At 36.9% G+C, this 27,863-nt stretch overlaps 1 protein-coding gene across 1 annotated transcript in view; it reads right to left on the bottom strand.

Moving 5' to 3' along the window:
* LOC123876719 (neurogenic locus protein delta) overlaps positions 1–27,863 on the bottom strand; it is a 53,204-nt gene that overhangs the window by 4,668 nt on the left and 20,673 nt on the right. Inside the window, exons 3-4 of the mRNA XM_045923028.1 lie at positions 9,483–9,543; positions 2,107–2,364 (exon numbers count right to left, since the gene is read on the bottom strand). Of these exons, the coding sequence (XP_045778984.1) occupies positions 2,107–2,364; positions 9,483–9,543 (319 nt within the window). The remainder of the gene's footprint in view (positions 1–2,106; positions 2,365–9,482; positions 9,544–27,863) is intronic.

Here is a 27,863-nt window from a genome sequence, read left to right as displayed (position 1 = left end):
TGTTTTACAATACGAGACGCGATGTGCTTAACATACGTCAGAACTTTGTAATGACGTTTGAAACGTATAGATTTTTTGTTGACGGCCATCCGTTCGCGATTCATTAAAATTGCAAATGCTCCGCGGAACTGGTAAAAGTGGGTGCGATCCAATCGCGCCGGCTAATCTCCGTAATGACGAGGCTTTCACCGCTGACCATGAATTAAAACACATTGTGTATTTAGACTTTGTATTTAAAGAACCGGCAGTAAAAACGTTTGGAGAGTATGGAAGTGATAATAAAAAGTGAGGGGCATTAATGAATGTCGCTAATAAGCCGGTCGCGGCGGTTTCTCGCTTGCTTTTGTTTATGAATCCGGCATTCAAGTCAAACAGACCACACGGACGGCGGTCGCCGGTCACACGCTCGCCGTCAACTATGTGACAGCACGACCGACTAACAATCATTTCTATTGATATTAGGAGTCAATACCACAGTCAACGATCCAGAGTTATAAGTTCAGAGTTCTTCAATCCCTACTACATAATATAAGCAAAGGCTAATCATTTCTACACACATAAAATGACAAAATTACTTAAGCGCGATAGTCCAATAACATTAAGTTACCTAATAAAGTTACATTATTTATTTTCAATATCAAATAAGTAGGGTACACTTTATGAAATATCAAAAAGAAGTAGCAAAGGAATTCCAATTGATATAATCTTAAAGACGTTTAAAGTTCCATTCTAGTACAAACGTCTATTGAAATATGGCCTGACGAAATTGTTTCACGAAACATAATTATGTAAATCGAATTGGTACAGCTACCATGAAATGTCCTTGTAAGTATTTAAGTTTCAATGGATATCAATTTAAATTTTTCAATTGTCAGATGTAGCTTTGCAGATAACTTTGATATTTGCATTGAGGAAATTATTTTTGTATAAAAAAATATGACTCATTGAATTAAAGAAAGCATCTTAAATTCAAAAATAATTTCATTGATGTTATCTAAAACTCAAAAACTTGAGTAATTAGTTAAATCAGTAGCAGTTGTTTCAGAAGGAAACAATTTTTAATTAGAATTAGAATTAGAGAAAGCATCCAAAATTCAAAAGTATGTACAATAGTACAATTTCATTGATGTAAATGATGTATCTTAAATTCAAAACTCAAACATCAGTAGCAATATATAGGTTGTAAAATAGAAATCATTTCATTAAATCTATAAAATGCTTGAGCTATCAAGGTCTAAAAGAACTCTGAACGAACATTAATTTTAGTGATTTAGTTATACCCACCGCAATAAACTTTAATGATGGATGAAGATACGCATCTAAAGTTAAATATTTGAAGCAACGACCCGAAGATTATTATAAAACGAGCGCGGACGAACTAATTAAACTATAACAAGATGAGAAAAGTTCCATTAAAACAATTGCTAATAAAAATTATTATGATCTTAATTTCGACAAGTGAACGAATTTTAGTTAATTTTAAAAACAGGAAGTGACATAACCCTGATAGAGATATGAACTCGTTTTGAATACATAATTTGGTTTTAAATTGATCAAAATTTTAAGCTAATAAAGACGTTTTCATAGCTATAACCTGTATTAATGTTAGTACAAAACTTCGGTCCCATTCAGTTAATAAATTATAAGCAAATCTCGATATTTCCATAATATCGTTCTTTGTCAGTGTTCAATAGCTTAGAGCTCCTATGGTTTATGCGAGGTTGGGAACCTCCCTTGACCTCGATGACTCACCATTATTCAGGCTAGAAAGTACTCCATACACTCGCCACGGGAAAGGTCACATGCTCAAATTAGGTTTATGAGAGGATGTTCGACCGAATTTGTCATCGTAACCCATTAATGAGGAAGAGTGAATTGGGGAATGCTGTTTTTAATGGCCTCAAATGGCCATACATATTATTTAACACGTACATTTGCATTACATAATATTTAGTATGATAGTGATAAAAGGAGACTATTTACAATTTCTGTAAGAAATATTGATGTGACCAGAGACGAGAACAAAAGATCTGGAAGGGTCGAAGCGCATCCGCACATCATGTGGGCTCAACTAATGTTAGCACAGGCAAGTGGGGAGGAACTTACGTTTCGAGCAGTACTGCGCCGTCCATCCAGGCTTGCAAACGATCTCGCCCGTCGGAGAACAGGTGTAGTGTCCGAAGGCATCATCCCTCGGCCTGCACAGAACTTCACAGCCAGGGCCGTAGTAGTGCGCCGCACACGTCACTCGGTAGGACAGCTTGAGATGCGCACCCCCCGCGCCTCCCCACCGCTGCTCCTCCTCGATCCAGGGGCCTCCGACGTCAGCTATACTCTGCTTCGTCATCCGTGCAATGAGCGTATCTGAAATAACAACATCGTGATCACAAACAAATTCGAACGTTAAACAAAACGCAGCAAGACATTAAATTGGCTAATGCACCAAAAAAGAGATCGAAATCTGGTAAGGATAACGACACGGCTTAATTCGATAAAGAAAATGTAATTTGTTTATCAGCGTGGGAAAGGGTATGGCAGCAAATTGACCTGTTACTGTGGGCCGTTTGACGCCCGCATTCAAACGTGAGATTTCATTGTTCCCAGCGTGATTCACTGTTTTGGTTCGTTGGCGCTCGTTTGATTGATTAAGAGTTTTAACTAGATTCTTGCGCCGTGTATCTCGTTACTCTCAACTAGCTATCCTTAGAAAGATGTGAAGATAACTGATAAGCTCGGGAAAGGGATCGCAATGATACTTAGGATTACATAACTGCCGGCAAAAAGTGTACCGAGGAAGCTACCTGCACTGATTTGAAAAAATAAACTGCCAATCCATTCATCAAAGCGATGTAAGGCTGTGAGACAGAGGCGGAGGTGCGCTGGGAAACCTTCGCGTCGACCAGTTCCTTTATTTATTTCTCCTCGTGTATGCCCGCTTTTTTCTCTTTTTGCTTCGCTCGACGTTACATTCCTAAGCCGGTAATCCCGACAGCAGATAAAATTAAACCAGACGCGAAACAAAATTAAAAGGTATATAAAAACGATCGATCCTGACTAATTTCGTGGCGTATGGCATTCGATAGCGGAGAATTGTTCTTCGTTATTGTGTGGGGTGTCAGCGATAAAGGATATCGAGTAATGAGACTGGGTTTATCTTCGATCGGATTCTTTATGCTCTTTTGTTTACAAATTATCTTCATAGAATAATTTAGTAGTCCCTTTCTTTTGAATGCCTCGACAGGTATCGACAACGTTCAACGGAATGCATCTTCCGAAGGAGGCAAGTATCGCTCGGTCCTCGAATTGAATTCTTACGCAACGTGCAATGGATCCGTAATAGCCGATGAATAATCGCAATACGAATCCGGAATAACTCATAGTTTATTCGATTGAACGTAAGCCTACACCGATCGTATCTGTGCAATAAATCCAGAAGATAAAACACGTACCTACACTCGAAGCTCGCCCAACGAAAATATAATAAATATCAATAAATCCAATCCGCGATCGATTCCAATAGAAAGCGTAAATCGTGTTGCTGGAGAGATTTTCGCGCGTGAACCCGCAAAGCTTTTTATTGGAGCATCATATTAAGATCGTGATCTAGAATCAAAATAAAAGAAACCAAATATCTAATCTACGGTATTATAAATCGTGTGTGGCAATTTTAGATGTAATGGGATACGTTTGCAACAAAGAAGCGTTATTAAAGCGAAGTGCAGAGTTCGGAGAGAATTAGAAAAATGATGTGTGGGAACGGAGTCGGAGCAGCGTGCAATTTAACTCGAATGTGCGCGGAGAATTATGGCAACCGTGCAGCTCAGGTGCACTAGGGCTGCACATTACTGTAATATACGATCCTTTCAATACCATCCATTTTTAAACTGGACGCATACATTATGTCGAAGCAAAATAAAAAGCAACATTTTGAAGACTTGCATAAAAAAAGGTTTATGGCCTAAAATTGTTGAAAGTTGAAACCCTACATTAATGCAGACAAGAAGTAATTTGTAGGAAAATTGCTCGACGCTTTTTGCGATCTCTACGGAGCTAAAAGACTATTCGTTACTGCAACTCACAAATTACACTCATCATCCCAAAATTATTGTTGGAACGATATTAAATGAAGGTGTGTCCGATCTCGTCTATTAATGTAGTTCCAATTTACAAATAAATAACACATTTAAAGCGGAACGGGCAACAACGCCGTACGTGCCGGCGCGGCGTCTCGTAACCTGCAATTACGGCGCAGAGGTCACTCAAATAAAACAAATCCACCGATACAAACAAAAGAAAGCGAAATAACAGATAATTTGGCCGAGCCCCGATATCGGAGGCGGACGATATCGATTTGGAATATTTTAAATGCGATTTTGGGGAAGAAGGGGATGCGAACACGCGAACCGGCTTCCGTTGATCATCGATCAATCAATAGGGCCACCGGATGCGCGCTCTAGTTCATTATATAGGTTGTGTGACGAGTTGTACTCGATCTGGTTCGGTGGTGTAATTATTGAGAGCCCGCGGCCCGGCATCAATGAAATCGAAATCGCCACGCATGTCTTTGTCCCTGTTGTTCTACTGGCGAATCGGCGATTGACGTCTCGATTTCTCGTTTTAGACACCTGCCTAACCGGCCGACCCGTCGTCGTCGCTGTGGGAAACGGCATCTCATCAATGGCCTGCGTACACAAACGACGCACTCCTTTTGTTTATAAAACTGTCCACTTATACTCGACGTGTATTTCGATTGGAGTACCGCACTCGGCGTCACGCCTTGCACTAGATAAACAACCCGACGATTTCTCGTACGAGTTTAAAACTCTTGGTCAATTTGACAGCTAACACTCGAAAACCGTTGTTGCTTAAGATGTTTCGCACATGGACACGGTACGGCGGGCTGAGATTTTAATTTGCTATTGTTTTTTGTGTAAAGAGGCATTTTCGTTCCGCGCAGAGATTTTAATGAATGCAGGAGATTGCGCAACTGCATTAGTTATTTTCGACGGCGGCTTAGCCTTTGGGAAAGCAAATTAACATAAGAATCCATACCTCCATACTAATATTATAAATGCTCAAGGAGTCTGTCTGTCTTCTACTTTTCTTCTGTCTCACAGCCTATCTGTTTAACCGATTTTGACGAAATTTGGTACAGAGATAGTTTGCATCCTAGGAAAGAACAGAATTTTATCTCGGAAAATCAAAGAGTTCCCACGGATTTTTACAAACCCTAAAGCCACGCGGACCAAGTCCCGGGTATCATCTAGTAGCGCTATAATTTAAGAAAAATTTGCCAAAATAAAGTACCGATACGATGATAATTATAGTGAATAATTAAGTCAGAAAAAATTATGTTATTTGAGAGCTTCCGTGGCAAACAATGTAGATATTATGTCGAATAGTTCTTCTCAAGCTACCCATGCAAAGCAGGGCGGGTCACTAGTTCTAATATGGGCGATAAAGGAAATGCTTTTCGTTTTGAACAAATTGAGTACTGTTTAAACCACAAGCAAACGATTAAAGTATGACAGCGTCACAAGTAACTGTATCATAATCGCAGCTCGTTTGTTGTATTAGGTAGCGGGCCTGCGGCGACTTGCGCCGGCGCAGGCGGGTAATTGGTTTACGAATCTGTTATCACTACTCTCTTTTCACACGCCCCTATTCCTGTTTCCACAATATGGAGGTGTAAAGCGAGACAGTGCAATAATCGTAAACGAAGTGGCGACTCGATAAACAGAGCCGAGACATTGTTGCGTAGGTATCTATTATCCGGGAGCATGTGCTCGGCATCTGTCGACAGCGTTTCCCGAGTGGCCTGTGGATGTTACATCATAAATCGAGCCTTCCTGGCCGTCTTCCGTGATTTTTTACCCACTCAAGCCATACGACGACGAAAGACGAAGTGTAAACTAAAAATCCACTTCCTCGGAGGTAAGTTTTTTAGCACCGGGTAAACAAAGCGTCGGCCCGTTAGCGAGCTCCAGGTGCGAGCGACCGCCCCGGGCTGTACACAAAAGATTTCGTTGAAGAAACGAGCGTCTACGTCAGAATCGCAAACGAAGCCAGCCATTGTCGCGGGGCTATTTGTTTAGCCAAAGAATCCCTTTATGCGTCCCCGTGAGCCATCAATGCTTTGTGCGCAGTCGCACTTATCTATGATATATTAGATTCTTTAGACGTGTGTCGCTAACTGTGTAATCGTGAAATCGCTGGATGCAAGGGTCGCTGGTCGTTTACAAGAGAACGTTATCTCGTAGACGCGGACGGGCGCAGCTGGTTCGAATTAGAAAAACCGAATGTGATTTAATTAAACATTAGCCCATCGGTCGATAGTGAGTGAACAAACGGCGTGCATGTAACCTGTTATTATGCTTGATTAGATTTCTGTTGGTAACATTTCTCGGTAGTGAGTCGGCGCCGCCCATCGCTCCCGCGCCGCATTAAAAATATACCCGTCCTCTTAAGCTATCCACGTCGACGCTAATGGTTTTCGGTAAACCGGCCCGTAGCACTCCTCCTATCTTTGGATCTCTTTTAAGTAAATCACCTACAGTTTTTGTTAGTCGGTCAGGAGTAGTAATTATGTCGGTCAGAGTGCAGCGGGATGAAAATCTAATTAAGGAATGGGCGGCGTCAGTCAGTTTTCGCGTTCGCCGTTTTGTTTATTAAAATCCGAAGACACTTGTGGGTTTCCTTTTTGGGAGCTTGGATATTGAGTCATTGAGATATAGAGATGCAGATTCATTATACAATATACGTAATTGGATTAAGAAATAGTTAGGAAGTGCCTTATAGGTTTTCTTGACAGACACGACGGACGGAAAGTCAGAAAGACAACAAAGTGATCTTATAAGAGTTCCTTTTTTCCTTTTGAGGTACGGTACAAACCCTAAAGAGGATAGACAGACAGACCGCAAAGTGATACTATCAGGGTTCCTTACCTCAAAAGGAAAAGGAACCCTAAAGACGAACTTCTATGCTTTTCATATTATGTAATTAGGCATCTCTTTGAGCTTGGATATATATTTGTCGATGTGGAGAGCTCATGCGGACGGATGCATGCGGCGAATGATTACGATGATGTATTTACGTTAGGCAGTGCGGTTACAATTCATTGGGAATCGTATTTTCGGTCACGCCATGTCGCATGCGAGTCGTAAACCCGTCGATTATGTATTGGGCGTTTAGGCGAAAGAGCCGAAACATAAATGTTGATTTTATCGGAATTATCAAATGATTGATATCTAAATTCATTTCTGCGTCTTGGAGCAACTGTTTTGCTGTTACTACAATAAAGTTTTTTATACGTTTTTATGAACTTTCTCAAAAGTACGTGGATCTCAATTTTTTTGAATTACGTACCTAATGCCTAATTTATCTAATCGTACATAAAATAATAAACAGGAGATTTTCAATTAAATTCGTATACTAATTAATATTAGAGGTGCATAGTACATACAATACAATGTAATATTGCGGACACCACCTTCCGTTCATATTGTAGTTTTTTTTGGTTGACACAATGTTGTCTGAATGGTCTCTCTCCTACAGAAGCCCCTATCTTGACTATAATATCTAGTGTTAGTATTTTCGAGTTATGAATATTGTTTAAATATAAGGAAATGAACTTTACATTCTAATGTTTATTCTAGGTACACGCCCTAAAAATATTTCTGAAATTTTACCCAAGCCAGGTGGGGACGGGTATAAAATATACCTACAGTCTACAGAACGAGCATAACATATAGCATAATACGTATAAATATGTGAATAGTCGGAACAAGAATTTGTCACGTGCGGGACTCGACCCCGCGACCCCGATTCAAACAGGTACTCTCACAACTGTGCTAGACGGCGCGGCTACATTTTTATATAAAAACCTTCATCTTCGCCTTTTTGGAATCTTTGATTTTACATAAATTTATTTATAGTCTCTCGGTCATTGGTATTAAAATCAAGATACTGAACTTGTTAGAAATAAAGTTCGTGTCTAATTTTTAAAGAAATGTTCCCATTAAAAAAAACATGATCGATTATATCAAACAAAAAAATACAATTAGTACGTTATATATACAATATACATAGTAGTTATATATACCTACACATGCATTATGTGTATTTACTTTATTTAATTAGTATACCCCTTCGTGTACGTAATTTTTATTATAATATCCTCTACCCTAAGGTCGCCTGGAAGAGATAGCTATTTTAGCTATAAGGCCGCTTATTGTACAAACATCAATTTTGTTATGTTTTTTATATTATTTATGAACAATAAAGAATATTTCACTTTTTACTTACGAATACAAGTAAGTCAAGTACTTGTCCGTACTTTACCGTAAATAGACGTGATTTAGAAGCAAAATCTTATGGTTGAATATTTACTATGATAGGTACTTTTAACTTAATCCCAATTAATCAAGTGCCAAGAAAATTTTAAGATGCCTTAAGTCTGTACAGCGACCAAATAGTCTTGAGTCTAGTCATAGGCAAATACGTCGAAGCTACAATCGGTCATACATCGGAATACATTAGAGCATTTCTACTAAATTTTCGTCCTACAGAAGGCTATGTTTATTAGAATACAAGCGCGCATTGGCACACAGAGCACGCGCGCCGCCGCGTGTCCTGCACGCCAATCGCACACTCCATGGGAACATTTTTGTCTTCCACGATATGATAATATAAGCATTCAAATATACATACTGTCCGTTAAACGCACGATAAACGCCCAGAATTACAGTGAAATCTGTATGTGAGCCAGTCGTGACGCGCGTGATATGAATTTTACACAATTTTCGATGTTTTCATGACACTTTTTATCATAATTGCAGCTCGGTTTTATTTAAGTTTCCTCTAATGTTCAAAGCTTCTTCACGTTATCAGAGCTTCTTAAGTCTTATAAGAAGTCTCACTTGTCTATAAAATATAATATACAGACAAGTATGTAGACAAGTAGGTACAATTTATAGACCGTTCGTGTGTAATATATTCGTATGACAAGTGTTTTTTTCTATAGGCGGAAATATCTTTTAAGTTTCAAGTAAAGGAGCGTCAAGTTTCAAGTGCATGTCTGAGAGTTCTCCATAAAGATGTGTTAAGTCTGCCAATCCTTCTCATTCTGAGGGGTTGAGATGATGATGATGACAAAACCATTTTAAAAGTTCGCGATAGCTAGCTTACTCAAATTTAGAGATTAAATTGCTCGATAGTAGAAACATGTGATTAGGAAATATATTTATCCAAGTTTTTCATAAAACATTGCAAGATAAATAGGGTTACTTAAGTTCTATTTATGATTGAAACTTATGGAGTGATTCTATCTATGAATGAACCCCTAGATCAATATAAAAGTTCACTTCAGGTTTATTATGAAAATCAATGGAAGAGTTTGTTAAGACTATTCGAAAACAAGGCTAACAAGGCAACACTTTTTCCTAACACTTATAATAATTGCGTAATAGGGGTGGATAACTTACCATCAGATCTTGACGTTTCGTTCGTATCGTGCCACGCTTCGACGATCAGAGAGAAGGTGCCCTGGAAAGGAGAACACAACATAGTTATTATACTTGAACTGTCAATGAAAAGTATTCAAAAAAGGCAATCATTGGGGACAACCCACAAATTGAAAATTAAAAACGATGAAATAACAGTGATTATTTTTGAATTTTTAAATAATTGTATGTAAGCACTTAAGTATGTAAAAATTAAAATTTCCATTAATTGACATTAGTTATCAGTATATACTGTTAACATTAGCATAGCATTAGATGACGCGACCTTGAAATTTTTATCCATCCCAAAATCGCCCAACGCACCTAAAGTAGTTCTGAACAACTTAGATAAATATGTATGTTAGCAATTATAGTAGTGTGTATTACTAATAACTATAAGTAGAAGGAATAGGAATGGTTGACGAAACCATAAATAAACAAAGGACAAACAATTTCGTAGACAAATTCTTTGTTCGAAAGTTCAACGCAAGAGAGCTCGCGTCGTTCTCTCAATAAGATAAACCCAAGATACTTGTATCCTACCATCTTAAGCTGAGACCAACTGAGACCTTTAGAATGGGCGCGCCGCTTGAGCATTTCAAATATTTCCTTTACTTTACGACGTCTGTACTGTACATACTCGAAGCATCGTCAGACAGGCCAACTTCTAACTGCGAATTAGGTCGGCAGACGATTTTTCGCATATCTGTGAGTTGGTTTGCTAGTCGTCCTAATACAGCTATCAACTTATAAAAATTTACTATAAGAAACGCTGTGGGCATTAGGCAAGGGTTATTTTATTCCCTTTATAGTTTAGCTGAGATCGTATACGCACAGAGCGTACTTTGCTCAAACTTTACTTGAGTTAAAACAAGATAGGTCTATGTCAGACAGATTATGTCTCAATTTATCTGTCTTAAATCTGAGCAAAGAGAGTCCGAATCAGTCACTTATTAGCTAAACTTACTCATTATGTAATAGATACGTATTGGTTGGAATTTGGGATACTTTTTGCAAGCGAAAAGATTGGTTGACAAGTCTAACTTAAAACTGCTTAACTAGGTTGGAGCGTGTCTACAGAAAACTTGCTGATATTGGTACATCTGTAGAAGCTATGTGGCGGATGAGTGTAAATTAACCATGATAGACAGGTGAACTGAGCAGATGGCTGAATTGTTTAATACAAGCTAAAAATATAATACATAAGCCGGTCTTGGAGTACTTAGCGCCTAATATGGAGGACTTGTAGTTTCCGTGGCATCGGCAGGGAAAAAATTGTTAACGGGTGCGTATCTGATAGGCCCGATAGCGAGCTATTGACTTTTGTCCAAGTTTACACAAGGAGCCGAAACGGCAGTCAAAATTCGATTATCAGTGATAAGGCGACGAGTCAACAGCTTGTAGGCGCCCGTCAACTTTATCAATGGGTTTTATGACATATTTTGGACACGTTAATGCAAAAATGTTACCAAGACTTCATGAAAGTTTCTCTAAGACGCAATCGGAACCGGTTCCTTCTAGTGAACCGTTCATCGTTCAGTAACACGGAACACGGCATTTTGAGCGGTTTAGGAACCTTTGAGATATTTCCGACTGCGTATGTTAAAGACAGTAAGCAAATAGGTACGTTGTATATAAAATTGGTAGTTATCAAATATTTATTGATTTTTATCAACTGCTTCCTGTTTTATTTACTCGTACAACACAAATAAAATAAAGATAGGTTTCCAATATATCCCCGGACGAATCATTTTTTTGTTTGCATTCAGGAGTCTAAAGACTTTTTGATTTTATAAAAACACTTATTAAACACCGACGTGTTTGTTTGTAGGCTTATTATAAATTCCCAGGTATTGTAATTTTTGTGTCCCACTTTCGCCGGAACGATAACTAAGTGATTGACACGAATTGATAGCGCTAGTAATAGTGGAAGAAATTGTAAAGAAACGGGTCACTCGCTATCAATAAGGCAATCAAACGTACAGAAATACCCTGCAGGGCCCGTGGCCCGTGGCCGAATGTAATTAGACACAAACGTCACTGATGCAGCTGCCGCCGACGGATGTAAAGGGTCACCATTTTAATTCCTTCATAAGATCACCACACGAACTCTTAAGGAGTGATTCAGATCTGACAGATGTCGCCCGTCGTCAATTAGCTGGATGAATGAAAACATAATTTACATCAGCTAGAACTAACAATGAGCTATTTGCATAGGAACTGATAAAGGCCTCTCTAGCGAACAATAATCATTGTCGGATGGTGGAAATCAATAGTAGAAATCCAGTTTCCCAACGCACATCACACGGCTCGTATACGGTAAAAATGCACGAGTTTTTTCTTTAGACTCTTCAAACCCGAGACGGCATACGCTCAATCGAAGCTTTCGATACGTAGTTTTGACGAATTTATAATAAGTAAGCCTCGGTTAATACGTCGACGACACAGGACGTGTTATCGAACATTACTGAATACCAAGCAGGCTGCGAAGCGCGACCGGACGATTTTGAACCTTATTTTTCCTTTTGACAATTCGACGTCTTTAACGTAAAGCATTCCCGCTCTATAAGGAGCGAGGTTGTCGAAATATTTTATTATGATTAGCTTGCACGATCAAGTATGGTGAGTCGTAGTATACGCTGTATTGATTTGTTAATCGAGTATGGAGAACGCATTTCGGTCAGCTGTAGTCGGCCGTAAGTATATGCCGGTTCCCACGACAGTGACTCTCGAGCACTCCATAAAAAGAGGCGACGACGTAAGCGTACGTGTACAGGTAGCCTTATAAACTTGCCCGAGCCACTGATACCGTATACTTGTGATACTAAACGGGCTTCAAACTTAGACGAGGAAACTTTGTGCAGTGTGCACTTCGCTTTATGAAATCTTAATTTGAAATTCGATCGATTCCGAACCGAGCGTTCGCAATGTTCCAATTTTGAATCTAAAGCCACATCGACGTTTTAATTGGCTGCCATTACGAATTAGGATTTTCTTTTTTTTTAAATTTAGATTCAAAGACTATTTTTATTAATACTGTGAGATCGTGCTGTATAATCTAAATTGTACTATAACATGGAGCATCAAAATAAATCGGGGCTTGAACTTTGAATGTTCGGGATGATGTTTGATAATAATCGTTTTATGAGGGTGTCTAAAGAGACTCCCATATCTGGGACAGGTTTAAAGTTATTTCGTTATTAATTAAAACGGAGGATACGTGGGAAAGAAGTGTTACTTTTGTGTTTGTTTGTTGAGCCATCTGTTTTGGGTTGTTTTACAGAGTTAGGACAAAAGGTATTATCATCAGGTGACCGCTGCTTTCGCGCATCTTTCGTGCACGTGTTTTCGGACGCCATTGTTTGTTCTATTATCTGTTGCTTTGTTTTTTTTCAATGGGATGAATGGTTAAATGCAACAGATGTCTTTTATTTTGTTTTTGTCAATTTCAAAAACAAAGATACAGATAGGAAACGATAATATTATGAGCTGAGAAAAGAGAATGTAACAAAAAATAAAAAAGTTTGAGATTCGGTTTTTTTTTTTAATTTTAGATTAAGTAAGTACCTACATATGTACTTAAATACTGGCAACCATTTAACACAAAACTGCAACAAAGTAAACTACATATTTATTACAGTTGTTTACAATGTGACCTTAATTCATTACTCTGACTAGTTTTTCAATAGAATCAGTTCTAGCAAAAATTTTGCAACGTTAATTAATGCGAAAATTCTAATAATTGTATATATCTACTAGTAAGTAAGAATACATAATAATAAAACTGTACACAAAAAGCACCACACCTCTAGTTTCGATTTACCACATGAGAAAATACCTAGTTATTTAGAACACAAACAGCCAGCCGTGTAGAGGAGTCGTGATTTCATATTTCACACTTGTATGTAACTGTGTGGTAACATCGAGACTCGAGACAGGTTTTTTCATTTAACTATATTATCCAAAAGAATTTCGACGCGGGTTTTTTTTTAAAAGTTGATATCCGATGCATTACTTCGGACTTCAGAGCTTTGGGTAGACAAGGGTTCGAGGTTTTTAAATCATACATCGAATTAAAAGATATGCAAATTATTGATTAAGTAAGTAATCATCTCCAATCGGGGTTGAAAAAAGGCTGAGTAAAAAAGTTTTGCAAAAAAAAATTTTTTTTTCAATTTAACTTTTTTTTGCGGCGTTTAGAACTGACTTGAAGAAGTTTTAGTTGTACAATTTATAGAAACGATAATAATAATTTATAGCCCAATTATGCCTCAGAAATTTTTTAAAAATTTATATTTAAGTACATTTTAAAATTATCTAAAACCTGTTTTTTAAGTTAAATTTTTGGCGTGTTTTACTTTTAAAAAACAATGATAAGTTGGTAACCCTGATCCAGATACAAGAACTTGAAAATCAAAAATAGCGTAAAAGTATTGCGTATCGAACTTGTATAATCCAACTTATTGATGCTTTTAATTAAGCACCTATAACTACCTAAGTCTATCTATTCTTGTATCTTCGATTGCTAAGAACGTTGACCCGGCGATGACTCAATATTCGGAAGACTTTATTAATAAGATTTTAATAATGTGTCCGCGGCATAAGATTATAATGTGTCTGATACTTAAAACTAACAATAAGCTTCCAGAAGAGTGTGTGAGTGACAACAGTCAACAAAAGACAACAGAAGAGAGTGGTAGATGCTTTTGACGATTCAAAAGTACCTACTTGTAAAAGTCTAATTGAATAAAAATATTTTGAATTTAGAAATTTGAACACCATAGATTAAAAAATATATCAATTTTTTTGAGACTTTTGAGCAGGTCAGTATTTAATAGTCAGTTAGGTTTGCACCTCGCTTCTACTGACGGGTGCAAACTGCAAACCTAACTTTGTCGTTGTTTGTTTTATTTTATTGAGGTAATCAATAGAATAGGTTGTCACACCTTTTTAAATAACCTTTTTCTAAATTTTAAATATCGAAGATGTTGGATGTCTTGATAAACTCGACATTAAGATCACTAAGTAAAAACAGTTCTTTACCATTCCCTACATTTATATTCAATTCTGATTTTCTTTTCTATTCCTAATTATCCATTTTAAAAAAGTTACAAAACAAAAGACACCTCACTGATCGCTCCTAAAATCTCACCCTTAAAAGATTTCATGTACAAAATGTTCTCATACAAAAATATTCAGGTCGACATTTTATTGGCGACAGTACTACATTCGGTTAGAATGCTAAGTAGTTTCGTGGTAAACACGAGTAACTATGAGCGGTATTGGCCCTGTGTATTAGTAATACTGGTAAATTGTAAACGACATAAAGATATTAAGTCTTGTAGGACAATTTGTGGTACAATGTTCAGTGGTCGTGTTATACCTGTTGGTACTGCGAAGTGCACGAAGACAAAAGAGGTTCTCAAAGCAAGCGACCTCGTGGCCTATGTGAACTTATGACGTTCCAAATTGAAATTATCAAAGAACTTCGCGCACAGGATTTTTTTTATTAATTTATCGTACGGGCAAAGATCAAAAACCATACAGCCTCGTCAGCCGTAACTTTGAGCTAATGGACACGTAAATTTGAAAAAGGACCGCTTTAATCTTTTGATGATAAACTTTGGTAGGTATTCGGCCAAAAATTTATTTTTATTCGTTGTTTTTGAAAGTCCAACTCCTAAAATAAAAGATATAATTAATTATAGCATTGTTAAAAAAAGACGGGGCAAATTGAGAACCTCCACCTTTTTGGAAGTCGATTAAAAAATTTAAATGTGTTTTAAAGACACACTAAGTAAACAATAGATACATCTAATATCTTATTATACATACGTAGACTAATATTGCAGTTTGAAACTTTTTCCAAGACATTTAAATTTCTTGGAACCGATTGAACAAAATAATTGTTGAAATTACAGGAACAGGAATCAAAATGTTGCACATATTTTTTGGTTGAGGTGTTGTTTGTATGAAAATTGTTTGTTTGATAAAATTTTGTATGAATATGTAACGTTCATAAAAAAGTGCCCAACATACAAAAAAGATCTCATGAGTCATAATATAGTTAGTCTGTGGTCATGACATAAACATCAAGAGTAATTATCACAGCTATAAAACGTGGTTGCCACAATCGGGGCATAAGTAAACAGTTGGGGGAAAATTAAGCTTTGTTCACAGACTACAGAAAACTTGGATAGAAAAGTCACCAAAAATTAAACATCTAGGTACTTCATAAACCAGCAATACAACCAGGGTTCGAAATTATCAAGATAAATATGTCTCTTGATAACTACCGCTATAATTATTCGATTAAATTAGTATCAACCCACATCAATCAACAGATATAAATTATAAACTCAATTCCAAATGGACTTGGTGTTACCTATCATTATTTACACTAGAAGGAAGTAGGTACATAGGGTGTTGCATGTTATGATAAAGGAAACAATCAATTCATTACACTTTTTTACACATGCTAAGTAATACTATATGTGTACATATAATAATACAAACTTCATCTTTTTTGTCGTTCAATATTTATCAAAGACTAGCTGACGCCCGCGACTTCGTCCGCGTGGATTAAGGTTTTTTGAAATCCCGTGGGAACTCTTTGATTTTCCTGGATAAAAAGTAGCCTATGTGCTAATCCAGGATATTATCTATCTCCATTCTGAATTTCAGCCAAATCCGTCCAGTGGTTTTTGTGTGAAGGAGTAACAAACATACACACACACACACACACACACACACATACACACACACACACACACACACACACACACACACACACACACACACACACACATACAAACTTTCGCCTTTATAATATTAGTGTGATCTATCAACCTATATTTTATCTTGATTATCAGGTCTAGCACCAAGTTTGACACCTTCATTGTTATGATCACGCAATGGCGTCTAATTGGCTGATCATTACTATTGGCCAAAATATAGTTGGGAGAGTAGTTACCAAAAATACAACTTCCGCGCTAGGTTCACAATTTGGTTTGTGAGGTCTCCGTCTATCTTCTATCTGTCTTCTGTAGTCTGTGCCTTCATTATGAAAGGATTAATTACCTCTCTACTTTTACTGGGAAACATTAAAAGTTGAACGGTGCGTCGTAATTTAGAAAGAAATGTTATACCTACTTTTATATTATCATTTACCTGTAACAATTATTTTTTAGAAAGACTAGGAAACATTAACAGACGTAACAACTTTTTAGACGTGAACAACCGGTATTGAAGCAACACACGTGAAAAGAATTGATGATTGGTATTAAATAATTTAAAGTTGCCATATTAAATGACTATGAAAACCTTTGATGATATGAGTTTCGTAGTAAGTACATCAAAATGTGTTTGCGAAAATATTAGCTCAGTAATGATTGGGTGTATATTTGTCATTTAGGCGATTAATACTTTTTAAATTAGGTATCTGAATAAGATAGATAAGTTTAACAATTCAATGATAAAGCATTTACGTACTCCTACTTTATTATTTTAGTTCTGCTGTAAACAAAATAAAGCCGAAACGATACGTTTTCTGTCAGATTTTGTATATAATGCCGTGTTTTGATCTTTTCACAATGATATACTTACTCTATCTAAGTTCAAAACAATGAGTGTGTTCAAAACAATTAAAAACTTCATACATCAAAAAGAACCACTGAAATCGAAAGTTTCCATTGCGCAATTTTTTATTAAAACATTGAAGTACCCTTTTGAATTGAAAACAGATTATTGTAATTTTGTATTCAATTAGGTAGGTATAGTGAATAACCCACGATCTATCATATTTGGCTGTAGCTCATCCATCACTTCACCGATTCACTAAAATTCACAGGTTTAGTAGTGAATAGTTATCATATTATAAATTGATTCATTGATCAAAAGTTTCGACACCCTTTTCTAGAATGGCAACCCTAGAACTAACAATTTATTACCCCCAATTACAATCATCGCGAAAAAACGGGCACTTCCCAGCGGGAATTCGGGACTTTTAAAATCTGGCCGTAGTGAAAAAAGGAGGACTAAATTTAATTTCACATGGCATCAGCGGCATTCGGCCTTACTCAGGACCCGTGGAATTCGAAAAATGAAAATGTCGGCCATAAACAACGGAATGATTTGAATGAAGCATATAAGAATTAAAAAATAAAAGCGTTCCTAACAAATTTTCAGAGGCGTCCTCATCGTCCGGTCCTTGATTAAGGTTGCCAGGTCTCTTTGATTATATCAGGATTGTAATATTTATCGTTTACTTACAAAAAACTACTTGGGTACATTATCATAAAGAAGTTATCTTGGATCTGCTGAGTTTCTCACCGGCTCTTCTCAGTGGAGTCTCTAGTCTATTCCTTCATGAAATAAAATATAAAATTTAGATTTTATTTAAGATTTGTGTGCCGCCGATATAGCACCGTTTTTTTTCTTTTCTATTATTGGTTTTCTGTGTTTTTTTAACCTACTTATAACTATATTTTATTTAAATACATATTCTATAACACAAATTATGACTAGTAATACTCACTCTTCATTTCCTATTTGTACAATGTTTAAAAAATTAAAGAACCGCTTTCCTTAATCGATTATCATGGTCTTCCATTTAATCAATTAGTCTGCATTTTTTGTTCTAACGTTTTTTGTCTTTTGTTTTAGTTAAAGCTTTTTCATTAAAAGATTAACACACTTCAAGGTTCTTGATAACATTTCAAAAATGAACGTCTCGAAATAGATTAATGTTATATCTACCTTATTCTGGCTCTACGGCTCTTGATTGTGCGATAAGCCCTGAGAAGGGTTAAGCGTTGAAACCGAAACCTCGGTGAAAAAAACAACCGGTCAAGTGCGAGTCGGACTGCAAACGAAGGGTTCCGTACCATCCAACAAGAAACCTCAAACCAGTATGTAATAATTATTATGTACGCTCCAACATACAGCTCTGCAACACTGCAAGTTAGTCACGGACAGCGCTATCTATGATGAGATTTAGTAAAAATATTATTTGTTCGAGTTTTTTTTGCGATGTAGTCATAGATTCACGGGTTTCGGATTGTTTCCTTTACTTGTGACAGGCATTGCTACCAGCTAAATTTCATGATTCTAGGTCAACGGGAAGTAGCCTTATAGGTTTTGATTTCTCTTATCTTGAGTCTCGATAGGAACGACAGGCAGATAGACAACGAAGTGATCCTGAGGGTTTATTTTTCCTATTTTGAGGTACGGAACCCTAAAAACAAAAATCTTCTGATCAGTTCATCCGGATTTCATCCGAAATGACGCGCGGTGTAGTTGCTTACCTAATACAAGTTTAGACATGATTCTCTCGATACGTATCTCAGTTTTTTTCTTCTAATCCACTTTGCATACCTATGTCGGCAGTGAAATAAAATTAAACAACTCGAATAAATGTATCTAGGATATTCCAATCACGGCAGACGCTGTGGAAATAAACTGGAGATTTTGTCTAAATATACAAATCGACTGGAACAAAGACCGTAATTTTACTCATAGTCATAAATAAATAATCCAATTGATCAGACTTTCTCAAAATGATTACTTACTGATACTTTTGAATTCGTAATCAAAATCTCATTAACTTGAAACAAGGAAACTAATATGGCTGCTCAAATGAAGACTCATATAAATCCAGTCAGCAATGAAATTCCAGAAATAATAGCAAAACTAAAAATCTGATATGATACTTGCAAAGTACGAAACATTATTGTTCTATAAAATTTTCTGATGGCTTAGATATGATTGGATTAAGTTCCAGAATACCAAAGTGCTGGTAAGTAGTAACGAATACAGAGATAGTATCTACATTTAAAATATGGGGAATGCTAATTTAGATGGTTCCCAGACTATGATCGGCCTTTGACACGTCCATAAATTCGCCGAAGCAAGTACAAGGCACGTAAGTACAGCGCCTCCTCACATACTAAATAATGGCTGCGATTTATTCGTAGTTGCGGATACGAGGAGAGCATGTGAGCATTAGCGACTCAGGATTCCTAGAAAGAGCGCGCGTGTGATGAATAAAGACTGGAACGCGATGAATTCCATCAGAGCAGATTTGAGGGACCGTCTTGCCCTAGCTTTATGTGAGAACCAAAGTTAAACTACATCAGTCTGTTATAGTTCAATGCAAAACTATCAAAACGCCAGCCACATATCTAAAAAATTAAGTAACTAATGTAGATAAAATTTTATAAATTGCTTAATTATTTACGTAAATAAATGAGGATTTCAATTCAAAAAAACAAAATAATCATCAAGGACGTGGAACACTTTAATTAGTAAAGTTAGAAATGAAACTACATTTGTTATTTGTCAGGTCTAATTATAGTCAATCGCGTAAATCGATTTTATCACCGAATTCGCAACTTAGTCACCGTTTAATTAATAAAATAATTTACACAAACTACTTAACTTAATTCGCACATTTGTCGCCGTAGAAAAATCCCATAACTTTGGGCTACCATTATAAATCGGGTTCTTTGAACAATTTTATTAGTGGCCGTAAATGTTAGAGAGCCGCAGTTAATGTCAGAATCTGACCGTAAACGAGCGTCCATTTGAAAAAGGAGTGTTTTCTTAAACTCGTCTCTCTAGACGTGCCGCAATAATAAGACCGGTATACTTTATTGTCTATTCATCTTCTTGATGAGCTTATTTTCTTTATCTCTCCGGCTATGATGAGTAATCACTATTTACGAACTCAGATTTGAGATTCCCATTGAAACGCGTTGTTATTTTAGTAATTTAGTGGTCTCCGAACGGTCGGTCGAATGTTATTGTGCGAATAGTTTGTTTAGGTGAATTTGTGTTAAAAGGCCGTTAATTGACAGGTTGCCGAATAGCTGTGCAGTGGCTTCGAACAATGCAACCAGTGCAGCAATTATACACGCTCCGATTCTTTAAATTTGAAACTTATGAAATCAAATAGCAACGGCGCGGTACTCCTCGGTCTACTCTCACGAGGAATTCCATTTCGCAATCCTTTTTTTATTCAACTTTAATTGCTATTCGTCGAAAAGGAGAGATAAAAGACGGTGTAAAAGAGGGAACACGGTCGAATGAGGCATGGAATGTCATGGCTTCGGTAGATTATTAAAAGAAGCGGATGTAGGGGTAAGTATTTTAAGAGGATCCGACGCGAGCGGATTCGAGATAAAGGAAATTATTAAGAGCACTCGTGGACAAAAACGCCGTAGACGGAAGTTTCACTGCCGCTTCATAGAGCGTTGTGGCGTCTACGCGGCGGCGTATCCACTGTATGGAATTATAAAGTGAATGAATAAATGAATCGATGATCCGTAAGAAGGTTTGCGTTTTTGTGTTTTTTCCCGAGCACTCGGAGGACTTATGTAACGCCCGCATCGTGTATCGAATAGTAATGCCGGACGTGTTAACCGATTATAATTCGGTCGTAATTATGGACGATTTGCGGCGCCCCCAGTCGTGTTTGGTGTTCGAATTCATGGAGGCGTGAAGATTTTATGAGACGCCGTGTTGCTTGTTAATTACTTTCTAATGAGGAAGCTTAATAGGGTTGTCTTTAAACTTAACACCTTAAAGCTTCTTTTGGGAATATTTTCCACAATGCACGAAGTCTCACAGTTTATTGTGCGGGGCATAAAATTATGCAGTTATGCATATTATATCCAATTAGGGTAATAGATCCTGATGATATGATGATATGATGGGCATATTATGAAATAGTTACTATGTATAATCTTACCATTATGTGTAGTTAATATTAATAGCTATTGCAGTGTTGCCAGTTAGTTAAAATGAAGTATCCACAAAGAAGTTTAACAAGCAAAAAAGTTTTATTAAGAGTGCTGTCCATGGTCGCACCAATTCGATCGTGAGAGCATACTATTGCAATCAAGATTTACGGGCGGGACATAATATTCAAGAACGAGAAATCGCAAATTACTTAAATAATATTTTTTACCAAACTAAAGACATCTGAAACTATTAATTAACAAAAGTATGCTTTAAAGCTAATAGTTTTGCAATTTTGAAGTTTCTTGCATATAATAATTTACGTACGAAGTTGTTTAAAATTTGGGTTACAGCAGAGATGTTTCCACGGTCATAACTTTCAAAATAAATATAATTTTACTATTTTTGTTATTGTCGAGCATCGGTAATGGAGAGATAAAACTAAAATTTACTTTTAGATCTAGAACTAAGTACAAATAATATAATGATAGGCGTAATATATTTGTATAGAAAATCGAATGAGAAGTGCAACCTTAAGTACTATTATTATTGGTGCCGCAAGTCGGGGCACAACCTGGCAACCTTAAAGGCAAATACGGTCGGTATTTCACACGTAGCTAAGTCGATGCGCGTTGCGTTTTACTGAACTATTGTTTTGAGATTCGAATCAAACGTGACGTCAGCGCAACGTTAATTTCCAAGAAGCACACACATTATATACCGTTTTTCGCACATAATCAAGGTATGTCGACATCGCCTTAGAGATGCTACTTTCATTTAAATTTTTGCCAACATTCAGAGCGTGAAACCATTGACGAAACATGCAAAATAACGAACAATCTCTAAGAATTAGTTACGCCGTTGCTTAGTCTACTTGCTCCATAATAAAGACGTGTGTTTCTTCACATTATGACATACATGCATTAATAAGCGGCTTAACTTTGTAATGACCTTTTTTTAATTTTTTTTTAATTTATAGACTAACGCTTGGCTACAATCAGACCTGCTGGCAAGTGATGATGCAGCCATGGAGTGCGCTTGCCTAGAAGATGCCTATGAAAGCGCAATTGAAAAATCGGTCAAGTACGAGTTGGACTCGCACACGAAGGGTTAGTAATAGGGTCCCGTTGGCACCCTTGGTCTGCAGAACCCTAAAAATGGAGACTACAAGTGCGCTGGAAAATATGTGCTATGTAAAATGACAATTATTTTTTGTGGCGATTCGAAACGCCCGCGCCCCTCCGAGCATTCAATCAAAATTGACACTGTGTCAATTAATGGTCTTCTTGTTGACACTATGTTGACAGGTGTATCATTACCAACATTTAGTTCCGAGTACGCTCACGTGACGCTTACTGCTATCAGCGCCAAAATGGCGAAAATCATATTGCATCAAAAACAGGTCGGCAATCGCAGATCTAGCGAGTTATACCTAATAGACGCCAGTGTGAAATTAAGTAATGAATCTTTTTAGTGGTAACTTAATAATACGAAGAGACAGTTGCATTGTTTTAGTTACGAAAGAGTAATAAAAACTTGCTTTGGCGGATGCCCGGCCAATAAAAAGTTTGTGGAGTCGTTGCCAGCGAGAAAGACATAAAAATACAAATATGAGCGTAACTGCTTTGCTCTTTGATTTAATTAACCTTAATTAAGTTAAAGCACGCTACTTCTTGTCAGCGTCTCACGGTAAAAAAATCGGTCAAGTGCGTGTCTGACTTGCACACAATTGGTTCCGTACCATCATCATCATCATACAAATAAATAACACTCTTTAGTTTTTAATTATTTTTAAATTTTCATGGCGGACATTATTAAATTTTTAATTATTTGTTGTTACAATGGCAATAGATATACATGCACATTCTGTGGAAATGTCAACTTTCTACTATTACGGGTTACGAGATATTGCTGACATACAGACGAACTACACGACAGGAGGCTTAGTAATAGGGTCCCGTTGGTATCCTTCGGATACGGAACCCTAAAAATGATTGAGCCCGCGGTGTTGCCCGGTTACCTGAAATTAATTCCTTCCGGCGATAGTCTTGTGTTGCCAGTGTATAAAATAAAACTACAAATAAAGTTGTCGCGCTAAGCATTGGTAAGCGATTAAAACATAGGTGAAAACAATGATAATTTATAGTTCCTGTTACACTTTGCTTTTTAGGGAAACAGGTTTCCGTACGTTTATTTCTAAATTAAAACGGAATAGATATCTAGATAATTGAAATAAAAGTAAGGCGTTCTATTTCTCACTCCACAAAAATGGAACAGACAGAACTGCGCATTAAATGGGTACTAGATATTTAGTTTGTAACTATATTAATTACTAGCTAATGCCCGCGACTTCATCCGCGTAAACTACACAAATTTCAAATACCTATTTTACCCTCTTAGGGGTTAAATTTAAAAAAATGTTTTCTTATTCATAATAGGGAGCTATTGTTGTTTTACATAATAAAAAAGTCTAGTCAAAGCCTGAATTCTCCTAGTTTACAGCGTAATTCAGGGAATGCGCTGCATACATCCATCCTTATATCTTATTCACTAAAACGTTGCATTTCGAAGAATAGAATAGATTTTTTTTATTAAAACAAATTTAACAAGAGCTTTTGAATCATCATCAAAAAACCAAACAATTTACAAATGCGTGGTTCGAAACATTTGATAGGAAGCCCAACTGCTTCTGTTGGTAAAGGTTTTGTCTAGTCAGTGCTAATTTTTTTCTGTTTATTTAGGGAAACAATTTATCCAATGTTTATTCTAAAATTAAGCAGAATAGATAATTAAAAGTAATGCCCCGCCTCACACTCGATCGAGAGAATAATCGACGTGTTTTTGTAGGCTATGTCGACCAACCTTCCTCAGCGATCTGTGTGGGAAAGTGACTTGCCAAAACGATTGTTCACAGTCCTTTCAAGAAGTATTATGCTACGCTTTCAATACAACCACAAAATATACCTTCTTGTTTTGTGGTACCATTTTTTGGAGATATAGAAATAAATGAAAATTAAAAAAACCTTTTTTGTTCTATTAATTGCATTGCAATTGCAACTAAGGAACGGTAACAACTACATTAGTTAAAAACTATGTAACTTCAGTTGTTGACGCCCACCTTCATTGTGATTGAGAAGTTACAATGAAGAAATAGAGTGATTTTTTATTCAAATAAACTTTTGTAAGTGCATCGTCGAAAGAATTAGACCATAGTTCGGAATTTTTTTTTCTCGCACCACGCTCTGATCAAACCTATCAAAGTTGCGTAAATCCCGCGTGTTTTTTTTTTAATATTTTTTAGTTTGTGTTGCTACGCATATGTGTTGCAACACAATCGTAAGAATTTGTCTTTACTTTTTAATTAAAATACAATTTTATGAGCTTTGTATAATACAATAATAATATCTTTGTGTCAATACAATTTCTTGAGCCAAAAAAGGTTATATTCTTTCAAATGAGCATGAGCAAGATACTTTACTAAAGTTCGTAAATTATATTCATGAATTCCATACGAAGTTTACGTTATGTTTTAGCCATTGTTAATTTATGTAAGCCCTTCGTGAAACGAAAAGAGTGCTTTCGAATAAGCGCCTACATTTCAAAGTAGGCTAACTTGCTTACATAAAGTTGGGAAAGCTTTTCGTACGCAGTAAACTGAAATTAATTGTACTTGAGAACTAGTGTAAGTACCTGTATTTTGGGTTCAATTTCTGGTTGGCTTCATTCCTGAAGAAATCTTTTGAAAATTGACTTAATCGTGTAAGATCGTCATCAGTCAATTTATGGTCGATCGAGATAGTTGATTATGATTTTTTAGAATTGTTTTTCCATCATGATCAGCCCATCGCAGACCCACTACTGATCACGGGTCTCCTTTCAGAATGAGAAGGCTTTGGGTTTAGTGCACGTGCTAGCCAACTTCACAAACCTTTGAAAACATTATGGCGGCATGGATAGTGGATACTCTCAGACATGCAGGTTTCCCCACGATATTTAATTGCTTAAAACGCACATAACTCCAAAAAGTTACCGGTGCATGCCCGGGATCGAACCGCCGACCTTCGTCACGGCACTATGGTTCTAGCACAAAATGTCGTATTCGCGACCGACGTACGCGACCGACATGAGCGTAAGAAGGAATTCAGGCCGTTGCATTATATTCTAGCAGGTGAGATCGCGGTCAAGCGCGAACCTGTTTATAATAATTTGTGTATAATTAACGAGGTATTGATCAATTTATCTCCACCACAATGAGATGTAGACGGACTGGGCGAGATAAAAACTCAACAGTGGTGTCTATTAGTTATATCTAGGGCAACCATTCATGCGGACTTCCTTGGATTTTCCTAATGTAATGATATAATACTTCGAAAAGAAAGAATGGAGAAAAACGTTTATTTCTTAAATTATGCCACACATCACATGTTAACCAAAGAGTTGGCTTTCCCGGCGCTTTCTCATATTATCTTAACTTTCATAAATCCTTTCCTAATAAATACTTTCATAGGTACAATAAGTATTTTGTCCTGAATTTATGTTACGACTAGCTGACCGCCCGCGACTTCGTCCGCGTGGATTTAGGTTTTTCGAAATCCCGTGGGAACTCTTTGGTTTTCCGGGATAAAAAGTAGCCTATGTGCTAATCCAGGATATTATCTATCTCCATTCCGAATTTCAGCCAAATCCGTCGCGTAGTTTTTGCGTGAAGGAGTAACAAACATACACACACACACACACACACACACACACACACACACACGCACACACATACAAACTTTCGCCTTTATAATATTAGTGTGATAAATAATCAGATCCATGGCAACCCTACATGTAACTGAATACAATACGGATCTGTGTTTAATCTATTAAAAAAAGTATAGTTCACATTCATTTTCAGGTTAAATGAGTTTATGTACACCTACATTCGTACACATACTAAGTCCGGAGACCTGCGCATGAGTGGACACCTATCTTGCTTGTTTGCTACCAGCCTGTTACTCAAAAAAGGCTCAACAAGTTTTCATGATTTCCCGTGATATTAGATAAAAGAAATAAGGATGGTGAAGGGCATTGAATAGTTTACTTTTTCTGCGATTAAATTTCGTGGGAATACCTATGCGAGAAGTGTTAATTTTATTACAAGTTAGCTCTTGACTGCAATCGCACCTGGTGGTTAGTGATGATACAGTCTAAGATGGAAGCGGTCTAAATTAGAGTATGATAATTTTTTTAAACCCATACCTACCCCTTATCGATTTCTACACAGCATCGTATTGGAACGCTAAGTCGCTTGGCGGCACGGGTTTGGTTGGTAACTGGCCACGGCCGTAGCCTCCCATCAGACCAAACCAGAAACAATTTGGAAGTTAATTCACTAAACTACTTCATTAGAGTAAGTAAACCTTTTAATTTGATATCAAATTGAAAAGGCTTACAAGTAAATTACAAAAATATAACTACTTTGTCATACTTAAATACGAATTTACTAGGAATTTCAGCAAAACCGCGGGCAACAACCTAGTGAATTTCCTACATCTGGTATTTCGTGTCATCTTTGTCACACTGCCATGCTATCCCTTTCTAGCACGTAGGTAGTATACAATATTAGCAGGTGCTTTTTAAATGTGCGATGCAACATTTTTTCGCATTAAAAACGTCGCCCGTAACGGTTCTTACGCGACCTGCGAATGAATGGACTAGTAACGAGTTCATTCTAACCTGGGGTGTTATACTATACGCCCTTTACTTATATAAACTACAACTTCTAATTACTTACTAAGTTACTTATTAAGACAGTACTTTTCCGCTTGAAAACGTGTACAATTAGGAATCTGCTAAGTCTGCCATGTAATTTGGATTGGATATAAAAGTAGGGTTACAAACTGGAAGGGTACGGTAGGAATTTCCTGTTAACCGATGTTTTGTGGTAACTATCAGTACTGTATCGAGTTTTTAAGTTTTCAATAAATTGCACTATTTTTTAACCCCCGACCCAAAAAGAGGGGTGTTATAAGTTTGACGTGTGTATCTGTGTATCTGTCTGTGGCATCGTAGCTCGTAAACTTAAACCGATTTCAATTTAGTTTTTTTGTTTCAAAGGTAAGCTTGATCGAGAGTGTTCTTAGCTATAATTCAATAAAATCGGTTCAGTCGTTTGAAAGTTATCAGCTCTTTTCTAGTTACTGTAACCTACACTTGTCGGGGGTGTTATAAATTTTTAATTTACACTTGTTTAGATGGTTAATTGTATAAAAAGTATACTTATTAACAAAAGCGCTTGAATTTAAAGCACTAAATCCCGTTTAAAAAAAACTGAAGTGAGAAGTTATCAACAAATTCCTGAAAAACCGGCAACGCTATAGGAGTACCCCTGGTCGTTTCTTCGCTATTTAGAGGTACACATAAAAAGGGTTGTAAGTACTTACTCAAATAGTTACCTAAGTACATCGTAACTTCTAAAAATATTTAAAAAAATATCGATATGCCTTCTATTGATATTTTTCATTCGATACTTGCTGGCATCGAATCATATCGAGTCGAGATGGTGTATAGGTGGGTACATTAACTTTTTGCGTTTGCACGCGATATTTGTCCCAATCCGGTCCTCTACGTCACGTCCGGAGT

The sequence above is a fragment of the Maniola jurtina genome, chromosome 22 (assembly GCF_905333055.1).
Source record: "Maniola jurtina chromosome 22, ilManJurt1.1, whole genome shotgun sequence".
NCBI lineage: Eukaryota > Metazoa > Arthropoda > Insecta > Lepidoptera > Nymphalidae > Maniola > Maniola jurtina.
This window is presented reverse-complemented; position numbering and strand designations above follow the sequence as displayed.